This window comes from Choloepus didactylus, chromosome 9 (assembly GCF_015220235.1).
Source record: "Choloepus didactylus isolate mChoDid1 chromosome 9, mChoDid1.pri, whole genome shotgun sequence".
Classification (NCBI taxonomy): Eukaryota; Metazoa; Chordata; class Mammalia; order Pilosa; family Megalonychidae; genus Choloepus; species Choloepus didactylus.
In genome coordinates, this window is record NC_051315.1 from 96,578,778 (window position 1) to 96,592,923 (window position 14,146).

The window sequence follows — 14,146 nt, forward strand, 5'->3', positions numbered from 1 at the left end:
AACATTTTCCTATCTGTGTGGACTTCTGCCTTTTTCTGTTTGTCCAGCATTCCTTTCCCTCTTTTCTGTTAACAACACATTGATTTTCCTTTAGGATCCACTTTTCTCCAACTCTTAGTTCTTGTGGTTGGGGTAGGGATGAGCTTACCCTTGGGCTCTGGGGATGGGCACATGATCAGATCTAGCCAATCAGAGCTCTGCATCTCCTTTGCCAGCAGACCCATGACCTGTATCAATCTAATGCACTAGCCTGGTTCAATTCTGTGCTTTAGTGTTGTATTGCAAGTAAAGGTGGATTAACGTTGATGAAAATACATCTGTTAGCACTAACAGAAAATTCCTGATATACAGTCAGCTGTCATCTTTTCTTGGAGGTAGAAGCCACTCATCAATTGTGAAGAGTATCACTTGTTTGATGAAGTAACAAAATGCAGACATGGGTCAATCCATAGGAATATGTAGGAGTAATTTTTAGTTTTTTATTTAATAGCAACAAGGTTACTGGATCAATGAAAAATACAGCACATTTAGAAGTTGTTATTGTTTCTTATATATCTTTAAGCTATATTGAATATATTCCAGGCCCTCCTTACCTTAATTTCTGATGGATACGCAGAACAGTTCATACTACATTTTCTATTTGTTTTGCTGTTATTCTGTTTTGGGATATATGTATTTTTCTAAGTCTATTCTAGGGTAAATTTTCAAAGCTGGAATAGGCATGTTCTCTGACACACTCAATCTTTGTCCATACAACACTAAAGAATTAGTTGAAAATAATAAAATTCATTAGATCATTTGGATGATTCCAAATGGCAATATGAAGGTAAAACATCAGGATGTTTGGAGGTTGTACAGATGTAGCTCAGTTTATAATGTAGATGCACAGATGTGTATGGGGTTGGGTTCCTGACTTGAGTTTCAATGGGAGCCCTGACTGTCTGGAAATTTCTGATAGAGTAGTGGCATAGGCCTACCATCAGCATGTGCTGCTTGATCAGGTGACTGTGTGGTGAGCTCCAAGGCTTCTGATATTTATTGTCAAATTGCCCTTCGTTATCAGTGGTCTCTCCCACCAGCTGGGGGTAAAAATGTCCATTACATGTTGCTATACAAAACTGAACATTAAATTTTTGAAAATATCTTTGCCAAGTTGGTAGGAAAAAAATGTACCTCATGGTTTTCTATATCTCATTTATCTTCACTAACAAGTGAGCTTGATCTTTATTTTCTTTAAAGTGGTTTTTGGACTTTTGTCTTTCTTCTTTTGTGAATTGCCTTTTTATGATTTTTGTCTACTTTTAATGTTCATATTATTTTTAATAACTTATAATAACTCTTGTATATTGATCATACTAGCAAATATTTTTTCTTATTTCCCCATTTGACTTTTTAATTTTTATTTTTGATGTACTAAATTTGTGAGGTTTTGTGAATTAAATGTCTCTTTTCTTTCCCTTTATGTTTTATTTTTCCATTATTTTTAAGCTTAGAAATACCTTCTTTACTCTGAGATTGATGTATTTTTTCCAAAAATGTCTTTGTTGTTTTTTCTAACACATGATTGTTGTTTAAAAAAAGTAATAACAATACAGGTAAGGAAAATGCCTAAGATATAACTGTGAAAGAGTTTGTCCTTCCAAATTGTTAGGATATATCCTTCTAATCTAAATTTCCTAAAAATTATTTTGAGAGTTCACTTTTTACATTTAACTCTGAATCAGGAATTTATTTTGCTGTTTTCTGTGAGTTACGGCTCTAACTTAACTTTACCCAAATGATTGGCTAGTTATTCCTATACTATTTATTTACTGAAAAATACATCTTTGCCCTATTAAGTTAAATGCTGTTTCTATTCTTTTCTAAATTCCTGCATGTTATTTGGGTTTGCTTCTGGATTTTCTATTCAGTTTAATTCGTGTACTTATTTCTTAGGCATGAGTGTCTTGTCACTGAACCTTCTATTTTATCTGTTTTCTTGGTTATTTTCATCTTTACTCTTCCAAAAGAACTGTGTAATTATTGGTTAGGTTCCAAAATAAGGAAAATCCAGTTGGTATTTTGGAAAAACATTAAATTTATAAATTGGAGAGTATTAATGTATTTATAATAGTGAGTACAGAGGCATTGTGTACCTTTCCATTTATTCAAATCTTTTAGGGTCTTCATTAAGTTTGATAGCTTTCTTGATCTCAACTTTGTATATTTATTGCCATTTTGCTCCCTTACAATTTTATAACTATTTTTTTCTCTGATATATGGAAAGCTACCAATTTTTCTTTAAGTTATCTTGCTCTTGGCTGCCTCACTAAACTTCCTTATTAATCATAATACTTTTTCAGTTCATTCTCTCAGACTTTGTTGGTAATTAATTACATCAGAGAAAATATCTATAATTTTGCTCCTCTTTTTAAAAATGTATACAACTTATTTCTTTTATATATCTTTCGAATATTAAAAAATAGCAGGGGTAGTGTGTTTTTTCTAACCTGAGGGAATGACTTCAGTGTTCTGTAACTAAGCTTGATGATGTGTGTATGAGATAGAAACTCCATCAGATTAAGAAGTATTTTTCCATTCCTGATCTGTTAATATAGTTTTCTCTTCAAAAATTCATGCATGTGTGAGGTATGCGACTAGGTGAATGGAACTTGAAGATAGTATGTTGAGTGAAATAAATCAGAAAGGAAAAGATAAACATTGTAACACCTCACTAATTTGGACTAAATATAATGCGCAAACTCTGAGAATTGAATCTGAGAGCATAGGTTATCAGGGGAAGGCTTATGGTAAAGTTTCCTAGCTTGTAAGCTTTTATAGCATTCACATCTATTCCTGAGTTGTAATGGTTATCTCTAAATTCTGAGATGCTGAGCTCTTTGTGTATAACCTTGTGGGTCCCTGGAAGTTCAGGTATCTGTGTGACACCTGAGACTCAGAGCTAGAGTTCTGCAGCTATGAAAGTCAATATTACCCCATAGAGCAACTGTTAAAAAAGCTGAAAGAGTTCAGATTTCAATTAGAGATACGAGTGAAGCTGATTTGGTTAGGACTGAGGTAACCAGCCCAAAGGGTAAAGGATGATATTGATGGTGTTTTAAAACTGCAACTTCTGTGTGAGACCAAAAAAAGAGATGTTTATTTGAAAATCTATATTTTCTGTAGCACACTATATAATTTAACTTGTATGGTCAGTTCATTCAAACACAATAATTACATGGAACTTTGAATAGGGAGTGAAATCTGGTTGGTTTGTACAGGTTAGTGTGAAGCCCTGAGATCCCAGAGTAATCTGGGCAGAGAATAAAAATGTGTTTGCAAAGCCCACTTGAGGAACTGGGGGAAAAAGTGGAAATATTATGCTTCTTCACCTCGGGAATAACTGATATGCTCAAAAGTATTTGGGGACTACTAGTTTATTAGGCTGAGCCCTCAATCTTGGGGCTTGCCCTTATGAAGCTTGTTACTGTACAGGAGAGGCTAAGCCTACTCATAATTGTGCCTGAGTCATCCCCAGAGAACCTCTTTCATTGCTCAGATGTGGCCTCTCTCTCTAAGCCAACTTGGCAGGTGGACTTGCTACCCTCCCCCAACATGGGACATGACTCCTAGGAGCGTAAATCTCCCTGGCAACATGGGACTTGACTCCTGGGGATGAGCCTAGACCCAGCAATGTGGGATTGAGAAAGCCTTCTTGACCAGAAGGGACAAGAGAAATGAAACAAAATAAAGTTTCAGTGACTGTGAGATTTCAAATGGAGTTACTGAGAGGTCATTCTGGAAGTTATTCTTAAACATTATATAGATATCCCTTTTTAGTTTTCAGTGTATTGGAATAGCTAGAAGGAAATACTTGAAACTGTTGAACTGCAACCCAGTGGCCTTGATTCTTGAAGAAGATTATGTAACTATATAGCTTATATAGTGTGACTGCATGATTGTGACAACTCTGTGGCTCCAACTCCCTTTATCCAGTGTATGGACAGATGAGTAGAAAAATGGGGACAAAAATTAAATGAATAATGGGGGGATGGGATGATTTGGGTGTTCTTTTTTACTTTTATTTGTATTCTTATTTTTATTTGCTTTGGAGTAATGAAAATGTTCAAAAATTGATTGTGGTGATGAATGCACAATTATATGATGGTAATGTGAACAACTGATTGTACACTTTGATGATTGTATGGTATGTGAATGTATCTTAATAAAGTTGAATTAAAAAAAGAAATGGGAACACAAGATAAAGTGAAAACAGCTGCTCTGTTAGAGAGGTATAATTAGGAATGAAATTGGAGTTTTGTTTCCTTTCACAAAGTCATAAAGTTGTTTTAATAATATCTTTATTAAAAAAATAGAAAAAAAACTTAAACTCTAGTGGCTAATATTCTCTCTTGAGTAAATAACATTCTCCCAAGCAGTATCAGTTCGAGGTCAGGAATGTGCAAAAGTGATTTGGCATCATGAGAATCACAGCAGGAATCAGAAGTTGGCTCTACTACAGATCTCCACAGCTTGTCCAGGCAAGTAGGCATGAATGGTATTTGGGCAAAAGAAACTATACTGGGTAAAATTTTGATAGGGAGCTTCATGTCCAAATTTTTTTATCATTTGCTGTATTTGTTACTGAAGGAATATTTCAGATTTCATTGCATTCTTTTATTGTTCAGATTGATTATTTTTGTCCAAAAATAAGCACTGTAATAGATGATGTACAAGATTTTCTGTTTCTACTTTAAACATGCTCATTGAATTGTCTACTGATTCAAAAAATCATGCGTGGATGTTGAATTTATTAAAGTGTTTTTGAGTGTCTTTTGAGATGATCATATATTTTTTTCCTTTAAGTTAATAATATAGAGATTTCATAATATTAAGCAATCTCTGAATTTTGGGACTAAATCTTATCTGATGGCTTATTCCCTTAATAAGCCCCTGGATTAGATTTTTAGTATTTAAAGTCTGATCATGAGTGACATTGGTCTGTAGACCTTTTTTAGTTAACTTTGCTAGATTTTGTTATCAGCATTTTCTCAGCTTCACAAAATAAACTGGAAAGCTTTTCAATTTTTCCCCCAGTGCTCCAGACTATTTATATAGGATGGGGATTTTCTACTTTTGAAAGACATTAGCGAACTCTCTTGTAGAATAGTCTGGGCTCAGCTCTTTTGTACAGGCTATTTCATTGGTTACATTTTCATTTTCCACCAAGGTTATTAGTCTATTCAGTTTTCTATTCCTGTTTCAATTTTAGTAATTCATATATTCCCATAAATTGGCCATTTCAATGATATTTTAAAAGTTTCACGATATTGGTTGTGTATTTTTTTAATTTTAAAAATCTCATTAGTATCTGCATTATTTTTCTTCTCATTTAGTATTGTATATATGTGTTCTCTTTTTCTATGCTAAGATGGTTTACTCAATTGAATGATTTTTAAAACAAAAACAGGACTTTTGATTTACTAATTATTTACATTATGTTCCTAATTCAGTTTTTCTGTTTTTTTAAATATATATACATTTTATCTTTCTGCTTTTTTAAAGGCACATTTAATTTTTTCTCTTTGTGTCTCTTGATTTAAAGGATTAGTTTACCAGTGTTATTCTGTTTTTATTTAATAATAAAAACATTAAATTTTTATGAATATATTTTCCCTAATTCTAACTTTGGCAACATCTCATATGTTTTAGTAACTTATATTTTATTGTCACTTTTCCCCAAGCAATCTATAATTGCAATGTATTATTTACTCTTTGACCAAAGAGTAATTTTAGAGTGATAGCTCTAATTTCCAAATAGCTATGTTTTGACATACAAATGTTTCTTATTAATTTTTAGTTTTATTGCATGTGATCAGAGAATGTGTACATTTCCTGCCTTTGAATTATATTAAGGTTTTCTTTGAAGCCTAACACACGATCACTTTTTACAAATGTTCCATGTGTGATGGAAAAGTAGTTATAATTTCTTGTAGGCTTAAGTTGAATATGTTTCTAATAAATCAAACTTGTTAATTTTGTTATTCAATGTCTCTCTATTTTAAATGTTTTTTAGATAATTTGAACTCTCAAAGATAAATAATGTTTCATAACTTGTGTTTCTGTCAATTTTCCATATATTTCTTATAATTTTTGCTTTCTATATTTCAAGAATATATTACAGAAATATCAGATTTATGCCTATTAAAGTTTCATTGTGAATTGTACCTTTTTTCAAAATGACGTTACTTTTTTGTCTTGAATTTTTCTTTGATATTAATATTTTTACCCCGTGTTTCTTTTATTTGTCACTGCTTATCATACTCATGCACATCTTTTTACATTTTACCTCTTTTGTCAATTTTATATTCAAGCCCTATGCCCATCAACCTATAGGCTCTTAATGTTTCCTACCAATTTGCCGAAGCATTTTATTTATGAAAAGATTATTCCTTTGCCTCTTTGTTGTAAATATTGTTTCTAATCCATTTTAATTATAATTCTTATTTTTTATATGCAGAACTGTTTTTGGGGATCCAATCTATCAAAGTTTATAAGATTTTTTTTGTTGCTTTTATACAAACAAAATATTTATATTTATATTCTTTTAATTTTTTACTTGGATTTTATAATTTAGCTTTTTAATTTATACAGAGTTTATTTTGATGCAGTGTAAGGTGTAGATCTAATAGATTTTTTTTTCAGTGAGATACCCAAATGTTCTGGCACCTTCTGTTTAACTGATGCTTCCTTTCTAGCTGATGTAGAGTGCTGTTTTTGGTGGATACTGAGAATTGGCTTGATTAAATTCCATTCCAAGCTCCAAGTGAGCCTTCCTATACTGCAGAGGTGAGATAGATCTGAAACTACCTTTCCCAGATCCCTTGCAGTTATGGTTTAGATATAATTTTGGTTCTGCCAATAAGATGTACAGAGCAAGTGCAGATTCAAGTATAACACCTGAATTTGGAGTTGACAATGGGAAGAGAAGTGGAAGATATTTCTTTTGCTGGTGCAAATTATGACAGAGGTAGCATTAGTCTTATGGTCAGTAGATTCCTGACATGGCAGACTCTGGCAATAGTAATGGCAGCTTTTATAATCATAATAGAAACCATGTAAGTCTAGGGCCTGGGAGATGATTCTGGAAGCCAAGCCCAGAACCTACTCCTACAGCTCCTCCAAATGTTTTGTAATATCTGGTAACAAATCCCATTTGGTTAACCTGAAGAGAATAGTTTCTGTTTTTGGCAACTAAACTCTATCCAATACATTGTCTTTATCAAACTCGTGTCTGTTTTTCCCATTTATATTATCTTCCATCAAATCATCCGTCTTTGTGCCAGTATAAAATGATCTATTATAACTTTATAATACATATTTTTTATTTATTAGAGAAGTTGTGGGTTTACAGAATAATCAGGTATAAAATAAAGGATTCCCATATACCACCCTGTTATTAACACCTTGATTAGTATGGAACATGTCTTACAATTGATGATAGCACATCTTTTATAATTGTACTATTAACTATAGTCCATGGTTTAACTTAGGGCTCATGATGTGTGTAGTTCTATGGATTTTTAAAAAATTTTTATTCTTTTACCATATGTACAATCTAACATTTCCCCTTTTAATTACATTCAGATATATAATTCACTGGTGTTAATTATGTGCACAATGCTACCATCATCACCATCCATTACCAAAATATTTCCATCATTTCAATCAGGAGCCCTGTACATATGAAGCTTAACTTCCTATTCCCTGTCTCCACCCCATCCCCTGGTAACCTATATGCTAGATCCTGACTCTGTGAGTTTGCCTATTATAATTATTTCAAATCAGTGATACCACAAAATATTTGTATGTTTTATATATGTTTTAATATATGACAGTCCTAGGAATCATCTTTACTCTTTTTCATTTTAAAAAATGTTATTTTACAGGATGAACTTTAATATCTCTTTGACAATTCTATCCTAATCCCCTCTCACCCCTTTTCCTTGGGGATTTTAATCCAACAGGCCACTGGGGGAAACTGCTCACCTGGGCTGGAGGGCTCACAGTGTCTGATGATAAAGCTAGTGTATCTGTCATGAAATAATCTAAGAACTTAAGTTGGGGATTTGGATAATAAAGTGAGAGATTAATTCTCATAGTTTTATAACTGCACCTGCCAAAACTTTGTTTGTATTTTGATTTCAAGTGACTTATGGAAGCTAACATGGGCGAGGCCTGACTGCATAAGTGCTTCTGCAACCTGGGAACGAGCTATGGTTCACTGAGGACAGGGTGGACCACGATTATTTATAGTTGTGTTCCTCAGGCACAGGAAAGGGTACCTCTGAGAAGCTGACACAGAACCGAGGCTCCAGGACAGACTTCTGCACACCTAGCATCTTTGCTTCTCTTTTTCTTTCTAGAGACCTGTAAGATCACTAATCTAGAAGAAAGTATGTATGAGTTCTGGTTCTGACTCTGGCCTAGTTGTTTGGGCAAACATTTAACTTCTCTGAGACTCAGGTTCCCTCTCCTACAAAATGGGCATGATAATAACTGTTTTGCCCAAGTTATCCATTTTTACCATATTTTTAACACTTGGGAACCATGCAAACTGTACCATGCCACACAAATGTGAGCTCATATATTTTCTGTCTTCTATCATCTCTTTTACCTGTCTTCATCACCAGGGCATCCTGGTCTGTTACTTTTTATCACTCCACCTGCTCTATTAAACTTTTCAGCCATCTCTGATTTTTCTTAACCTATCAGAGCTCAAAACACACATTTATCTGTCTTGGTTATCCTTCTGGCCTTAATTTTCTGTTAAGCCCCACTAATTTTTGAGAGACCCTTACTCCTTTTCTCAAGAGGTTCAGCCATTAAGAATGGGGAAAAAATTCTAACCTTGTCAATCTCTCATAGTCACCAAAATCTCTTCAAAACATTAAATAATGACTAAGAAATAAAGGTGGGCATTGATACAAAGTATGAGATTAATTTTATTTATCGGCATTTTCATAACACTTGTAACTGCACTTTTAAAACCTTCATTTGACTTTTAAAATAAAATGGCTTATGGAAATCTATGACTTACTAGGCTTTAGGATATTGTCGGGACTCTGAAGTAGTGACCCAGCGGTTTGAGCACTTGACACTGTACTGAATCAAAATCCCAATGGAATTTGAGGGTGGAAGATTGGTTAGGTAGAACTTGTAAAAATCTGACAATGATTCTCAAGTTCATTTGTAAACATAAGTAAGTGAAAATTTATATTTTTAAGAAAAGAAATACAAAGCAGGGGCCTTGCCTGGCCATAATTTAAGGTCCATTATTAAGTGGTAATAATTCAGTCACTATGGACATTTGTGCTTTAGGTATTCTGCTTTTTCATATGTAAGAAAATTTTGTAAAACTCTTAAGAAGGAAAAAAAAATCTCACAGGCATGCTGTGTTTGTTTATTTCTGTTATGAGAATGACACAAGGTCATAGGAGAAAATTTCAAAAGTAAAGAAAAAGACCAAGGAAAATAATCATTTGTAATACTAGCAAATTAATTAATTAGCAAATTAGTACTTTGTTGCCTATCCTAATTTTTCCCATTTATGGTTTCCATATATTTTTTCTTTATATATTTTATATAAAAATGTAAACATTAAGCTCATGCATATGTAATACTTGCCTTTTCCCCTTGATGCATCACACCCATTTTCCCCATCATTCCATGAAATCCTAGACTTCCACTTCTAGCAATTACACTTTTGACAGTAGTGGATTCTACTGATTGCTTTCTTTTCTTGACCTAAAAGAGGAACATTTATTTTTTTTCTTATAAAGAAGAAGGTGAATTTTATTTTTTACCAGTAGGTGTCATCCATTTACACAAAGCACAGCCTGAGCAATCTAACCCAATTTGACTAAATCTCTATAATTGCTTTACTGACATTTTGAGTAGTAGCAACATCATTGGAATGATGCTGAATATTTTGATGTACAATTTGGGGTATTTTCATTAACAATATCAATCAAATATCTCTAAAGTCACATTTTACAATGTGATTTTTTTTATTTTTTTGCTTTGTGGAAATGTGCAATTAGTATTGGGGCTTCATGGATTAATTAATAACTTTTAAATGAGAAAATATTATTTGGCTGTTAAAACTGAATATTCTTTTCTTGATGGTTAGGGATGGGCAAATGTTCAGATAACATAAGAATCAGGATAATTATTATATCTCTTAAATTAATTCCAATGTGAAATATGAACACATTTCATTAATTTTCTGCCTTCATACTCTGACTCAAAGAGCAAGGTACTAATTGGTGATCATCCCTGAGGTAAATGGCTCCTTCAAAAGTAAAGAATTCTTAGAACACTCATTTGTTCATTAATTCAACAAGTAGCTATGGAGCATCTACTTTGTTGCAGATACCGTGTTAGGCATTGCTGCTATGGCTGAAAAGAAGACATCTTCAATACTTGCTCTGGTGTTGCTCACAGCCCAGTAAAGGTTGCAAGAAAGCAAACAGGCCATTACAGTGGTTTGATGAGTTCTAGGATGGGGGACATGGAGAGTGCTTTAGAGAGATGTGGAAGACCACCTAATGAATTCTGGTTATAGAGATGGTTGGTAGCGAATGGTCAGGGTTGTCTTCTTTAATGAATGATGGGTGTGCAAGCAAAGGCCTGAGGGATGGTAAGCTTTCTGCTGAAGAGAAGGGAGGCTGGGATGGTGAGGAGGGGAGGTAGGGACAAGAAGAGAGGTCTTGGATGTAGGAAGTCTTGGAGGGAAACTTAGCATGGGGAGTTTAGAGAATGTCCATGCCATTCAATATGGAGGAAGTGTTTGGTGCAAGATGAAGAAGGACCAAATGTGATGCGAATTGAGGCTGAATCAGTTAGGAGGAGACTGTCTGAAAGGTTTTGTAAGAACTTTGGGCTTTATCTAAGAGAGATAGAAAGCCACAGGAGGGTATGAAGCAGGGGAGCACAGATGAGTTATATCTACCTTCTACGAAGATTATTCTGGTTGTAGTAGGGGGACAGATTGAAATGAGACATGAGTAGGGACAAAAAGACCAGAGAGGAGGCTGTCCAGGAGATGGATGATGGCTGGAGGCCTGATCTAAGGAAGTGACCCTGGTGATAGAAAGAAGAAAAAAGATTTGGGAGACATCTAGGAAGCAGGATAATTAGGGCTTATAGGTGAATTATTGGGTAAAGGAGGGCTGACACCCAGGTTCTTGGCTGGTAGGTGGGTGGAGTGTGGAACCACTCAATGAAATAGGACATGTAGGAGGAGGAGAAAGAACACTTCTCTTTCAATGCTTTTCCATTTCAAAATGGCAAACCAAGTTTAGGTGAAGCATAAATACTTTTGGGATGCTTTTCAACCCCATTGTTTGGAATCAATGGCCCATGTTTTTGCTGACTCCAGTACACAAACAAACGTTATTTTCAGTAGGTTTCTCACCTGTGAATATCAGAAAAGCAAGAATACGGCATTATGAACTCTGGTGTCTACAAGGAAAGAAACAATAAACTGTGTACTTTTAATGTAACAAACTTTCCATTCCCTACCCTCACCCCAGGCATCTGCACATACAAATCAGAATCTTTTTAAGTCATGGAATGAAAAGTGAAAAAATAAAAGCAAACAAAAAAGGGCTTCCTGTGGGGTGAATGGAAATTTTTGCCCAGTTTATTTTCCAGGCCCAAGAAAAGTAGTTCTGAATATTTAAAACCACAAGTAATTGTATTCTTCACTGAGATTTTTGAGAAGTGGGAGGCAGGGGAAGGATCACATCTAGTGGTTTTTGATATAAGGCACCATTTACGTAGAAGCAACTTTTACTCCATTTTAAGATCGCTCACAACCAGATCTCCTACAAACTGAGAAGCATTAGGTTGGGAGAAAGCAAACCAATTCATATGAGATGAAAATACTTTATACTCATTTAACTAAAGCTGAATTCAACCATAACTTGTGTAACCTTTTTCTCCTTGAGGTGAAAACCTCACATCTAAATTTTATTAGAAATCAAAAAAATATTTTAGAACTTCATCTAGGACCTATGTACCCTTCCTCTACCAAAATATGAGGCCAAAAGGTGATGTTATAAGCAATTTCTGGCTGGATAAATAACTGTGTGTCAGGGTAGTACGGTAATTAAACGTGTGGACTTCTGGAGTTCATTGTCTGGGTTTGACTTGGTTCTGTCACTTATCAGCCATGTGAACCTGGGCAAATTACTTAATCTCTCTAACTCTCAGATTCTTCATCAATGAAATGGGAATAATAACAGGATCTACCTGATAGAATTGTTGTGAGAACTGAATGAGGTAATTCCTGTGAAGCCCAGTGTCAGGCACATACTATGTGCTCAATAAATGTTAATCATTAGGTTTCTGTCCTATGTCTTCCTCTGTGTGACAGCAGCTGAACTGTAGAAATTGTGTCAGCGTTTACAAATGAAGAAAAAGCTACCCATACTTAATTACAGAGTGAGGCCATTACTAGTTTGGAAGAAGTAGATTATTCACCAAGCCCATCTGATTGCTGGAAAAGGACTTAGTGGCTCTGGGGACATCTCCTCTAGATGCTGTACAGGTGTAAGTGAAGGGAAGGGAAAGGAAATAAATCAGAGCAGTTTCCCAAGGCTCCTGGACGCCCAGTCTTTACTGCTTACGCCAGTTCAGCACCTCAAATAGCTTCCTTTGCACCCACTGCTGAGGTCCAGGAGCCCCAAAAAAGGTACCCAGGGGAAGTCCGAGCAGCTTGGGGAAATCACTGAGGGACCAACCTTGCCTTTCAAACCCCTTGGCTCTGGTCCAATATCCCTAATTGCTATTCTGTTGCCCCAAACCTGGATTCTGCTTCAGAACCTGTTCTTTTTAGATTGACACCTTAGTTGCCATGCCCAACCTTTGATTTTAATGTCTCACTTAGATGCCAACTCTGCAGGTTGAAAGTTGGTCCTGGTCGGGGGTAGGCAGCCCTGGATTGGGTCTGTGGCGGTGACCAGGAACCCGGCTGCGGTGGCTGCAGGGCTGAAGAGAAATTACTAAAGTTCCTGTGGAATCAAAGTAGAATTTCATAAGAACATAATGGATGGAGAGGAGAAAACTTATGGTGGCTGTGACGGCCCTGATGCCAACATGTATGTCAAATTGATATCTTCTGATGGTCATGAATTTAGTGTAAAAAGAGAACATGAACTAACATCAGGAACAATAAAAGTCATGTTGAGTGGCCTGGGTCAGTTTGCTGAGAATGAAACCAATGAGGTCAATTTTAGAGAAATCCCTTCACATGTACTATCAAAAGTATGCATGTATTTTACCTACACGGTTCGCTACACTCACAGCTCCACCGAGATTCCCGAATTCCCGATTGCACCTGAAATTGCACTGGAATTGCTGATGGCTGTGAACTTCCTAGATTGTTAAATAAAATAAATTATAATAAAAAAAATAGAAAGAAAGTTGGTCCTGTCCTTCATTCCCCAGGAGCCCAGCCTGGATCCAGCACATATGATAATATATATATAATCATAATAATTTATAATAATTTATATTTTATATTTATATAATGATCATATTATTATTATTATTATCTGCTCTATTTTCCTGCAGAGATAGAGAGACCATGAGTAGGTTTTTCAACTTTCTTGCTTTTATCTGAGGCAATAGGTAGAGAAACCCTGGTTTCATGGACTGCTATGATAAGGAGGCAGAAATTAAGTCAGTTAAAAACTGATCCTGTCACTTGTATGGGATTAATTCTAATCTACAATGGATGGCATGTAAATACTATTGCTCGTTTTCTATGATTCTCCTCTTTTAATTCTCATTTCAATTTCTGCAATAATTTCTTTTAATTCTTGTCCTCTTCCAAAGACTTGCTCATCTGTGGAACAAAAAGCATAAAAAATGTGTAAGGATGTATGTATTATTCATCATGTGGGTATTTTTAGATCCTGTTATCTCCAATAACTATTGATTTAGAGAAGTAGGGCAGTTCTGAAAAGAATAGACGTTGCCTCTTTTACTTGTTTTATTGAAACCAGAATGAAGGATGAGTTTTCCTCTGTCTTCAAAATCGTCCATAATCTGTGGATTAAGCACTTAACACCCACGAACAATAATGCCTTCTATGTAG

General features: G+C 35.0%; 1 protein-coding gene across 1 annotated transcript; it reads left to right on the forward strand.

The window, feature by feature from the left end:
• Nucleotides 1-13,092: 13,092 nt before the first annotated feature.
• On the forward strand, nucleotides 13,093-13,434 carry LOC119544827 (elongin-C-like). The gene has a single exon (XM_037850374.1). The coding sequence runs from the start codon at nucleotides 13,093-13,095 to the stop codon at nucleotides 13,432-13,434; it is 342 nt and encodes a 113-aa protein (XP_037706302.1).
• The last annotated feature ends 712 nt before the right edge of the window (nucleotides 13,435-14,146 follow it).

What these genes read in the sequence shown, in the direction of transcription:
- LOC119544827 (XM_037850374.1), top strand. Translation starts at nt 13,093, where the DNA reads ATGGATGGAGAGGAGAAAACTTATGGTGGCTGTGACGGCCCTGATGCC.